Source organism: Austrofundulus limnaeus, unplaced genomic scaffold (genome assembly GCF_001266775.1).
Source record: "Austrofundulus limnaeus strain Quisiro unplaced genomic scaffold, Austrofundulus_limnaeus-1.0 Scaffold34, whole genome shotgun sequence".
NCBI classification, from domain to species: Eukaryota; Metazoa; Chordata; class Actinopteri; order Cyprinodontiformes; family Rivulidae; genus Austrofundulus; species Austrofundulus limnaeus.
Window position 1 is genome coordinate 1,463,831 of NW_013952436.1, and position 2,096 is coordinate 1,465,926.

The 2,096-nt window shown below is 41.1% G+C and overlaps 1 protein-coding gene across 1 annotated transcript in view; it reads right to left on the reverse strand.

Moving 5' to 3' along the window:
- trim105 (tripartite motif containing 105) overlaps positions 1-1,629 on the reverse strand; it is a 10,595-nt gene extending 8,966 nt beyond the window's left edge. Inside the window, exons 1-2 of the mRNA XM_014006087.1 lie at positions 1,529-1,629; positions 780-1,085 (exon numbers count right to left, since the gene is read on the reverse strand). Of these exons, the coding sequence (XP_013861541.1) occupies positions 780-1,070 (291 nt within the window). The 5' untranslated portion in view covers positions 1,071-1,085; positions 1,529-1,629. The remainder of the gene's footprint in view (positions 1-779; positions 1,086-1,528) is intronic.
- Between the last annotated feature and the right edge of the window lie 467 nt (positions 1,630-2,096).

Here is a 2,096-nt window from a genome sequence, read left to right on the forward strand (position 1 = left end):
GGGTGTGGCTTATAGTCCGGTGCGGCTTATGTGTTAATGTTCGAGGGTTTTTTTWAAAAAATGGCGGGTGCGGCTTATAGTCCGAAAAATACGGTACTTACTTACTTAGTGTTTAAATAAATGTTAGTTAATAAAATTCCTATGCTAAACAAATGTAATTCTTATTGAAAAGTGACTAAAAAACATTCTAAAAGTTGATGTTTCATTAAATATTTTATAGCATTGTTTGTAGGGTTTGCAAGGGGGACCCCGGCTGGAAGCTAATGCTGTTTGAGGATCCAAACGTTTGGGAACCCCTGTTTTAGAAATTTCTCAGTTTCAACACACCTGATTTCAATAAAAGTGATTAACAGGCTTCTGCAGAACTTGAAGACCGGCTGAAAAGCAGGGAAACAACTAAAACATGCAGGATAGTGGCCGTCAAAGACCAGGACTGAGGCCCACTGACTGTAGAGCATTGTATTGATCTGTCTTATCTCAGTGTTATGAAAGAGAGTGGAAAATGAACTTTGGCTTGAACAAGTGCAGCAGGATTTGTCAAGGGTGGTGCTGAAGTGACAAAAGCGCAATGTGGACTGACACATGGAAAAAACAGCTGCAGTGAGCTTTGACAACTCAAAAGTAAAGACAAAAAGCTGCTCATCAGTAATTGATTGGTTTACTTTGGAGAGCAGGATTGTTTGTCTAAGATATATTACTTTCCTGATAAATTAATAGCCAGAATAACAATGCTAAAACACACAACGGAGGCAAAAAGTGCAAACAGTGAGTAAACTCGCCTCCAGTTTCTTGACGTAAGCGTCTGAGGAGGAGGCTCGGACCTTCTCCACCACTCCTGCCACGAGGTAGTTGGTTTGAAACTGCATGGGGCTGAACTCCTTGCGGCAGTGTGGGCAGGCGACAGGCCCCCGGGTTCCCCTGCAGTACCTGGAGATGCAGGACTTGCAGAAATGGTGCATGCAGGGCAGCATGACCGGATCTCTGAACAGGTCGCAGCAGATGGCACAGGTCAGGTCCTCTCTCAGGCTGTTTCTTGTAGATGAAGCAGCAACAGCAGCAGCAGCAGCCATACTTCTTCAAGAGCTCTTCACAATGAAAACGTGAAAGCAAAAATTAAACTTTTCTACTCTATCATTTTGTTTAGTCAGCTGACAAATAGAAACAAAACGTTTGCATTATAACTACAAGTCAAACTTTGACATCTAGCGTTACTTTGATAAAGTGACTTTATCATAACTTAAGGTGGGGTCAACTAACTATACACGCCAGCATGTTATAAATGGCACTTTTCTGTGTAAAACCGACACATTCCCGCCGGTCAAACAGGGTGAACGGCAGGGAGTCAGGCGACAGGTCACGCGGCTCTGGAAGCTAACTTGTGTTTGGTGTGGAGCTGCCTGGACAGAGCCTGTTAGCATGTTTTTAGACCTGCTCAGGAGGCCGCGAACAGCTTCATTAACACCAAACATAGGTTACTTCCTCTGTGATAACCACTATCGATGTTTAGGTAATACTTTAATGAACTTACGTCGACTTTTGTTGGAAGAAATGTACGCTTAAATAACCACTGCCCTCCCCTCGCCTGGCTGCTCCTGCTGTGGTTGTGTTTGATGTTTTGATGAGGAGAAGACGTTTGTGCGCATGCGCGATCTGTGAGCCCGCTCCGGATTGGTCCGTTTGAGCTCAGGCAAAGAGTGGTCTCTTGTCATCGTTCCCACTCGTTTTTAACTTTGGAAAAAATATTTGTCACAAAATTTGTCGAAAAAATAATAAATGACATCCATAATAAATGCACCATAAAATAAAACCCATCGTACTAAAAGTTAAAAAAGAGATCTTTGAGTGCATTTCTCAGTGTTTCAATTATGTTTCAGTTAAAGTGTTAAACCTAAAAGAAAGTTTTTATGTTTATAGCCTACTCCAACCAAGTTTAAACCTTTGTGTTCAACATTAAAAAACGTATGAATGCAAATGACAAAAAAGTTAAAAGTAAATGTATTAAACATATTCAAAAATGACTTCAAGATAAATTCATTGTTGTCTTTGTCTGTCTTGATTTTCCATTTGCTAGGAATAGTTGAGTATAGTTTCAAAAG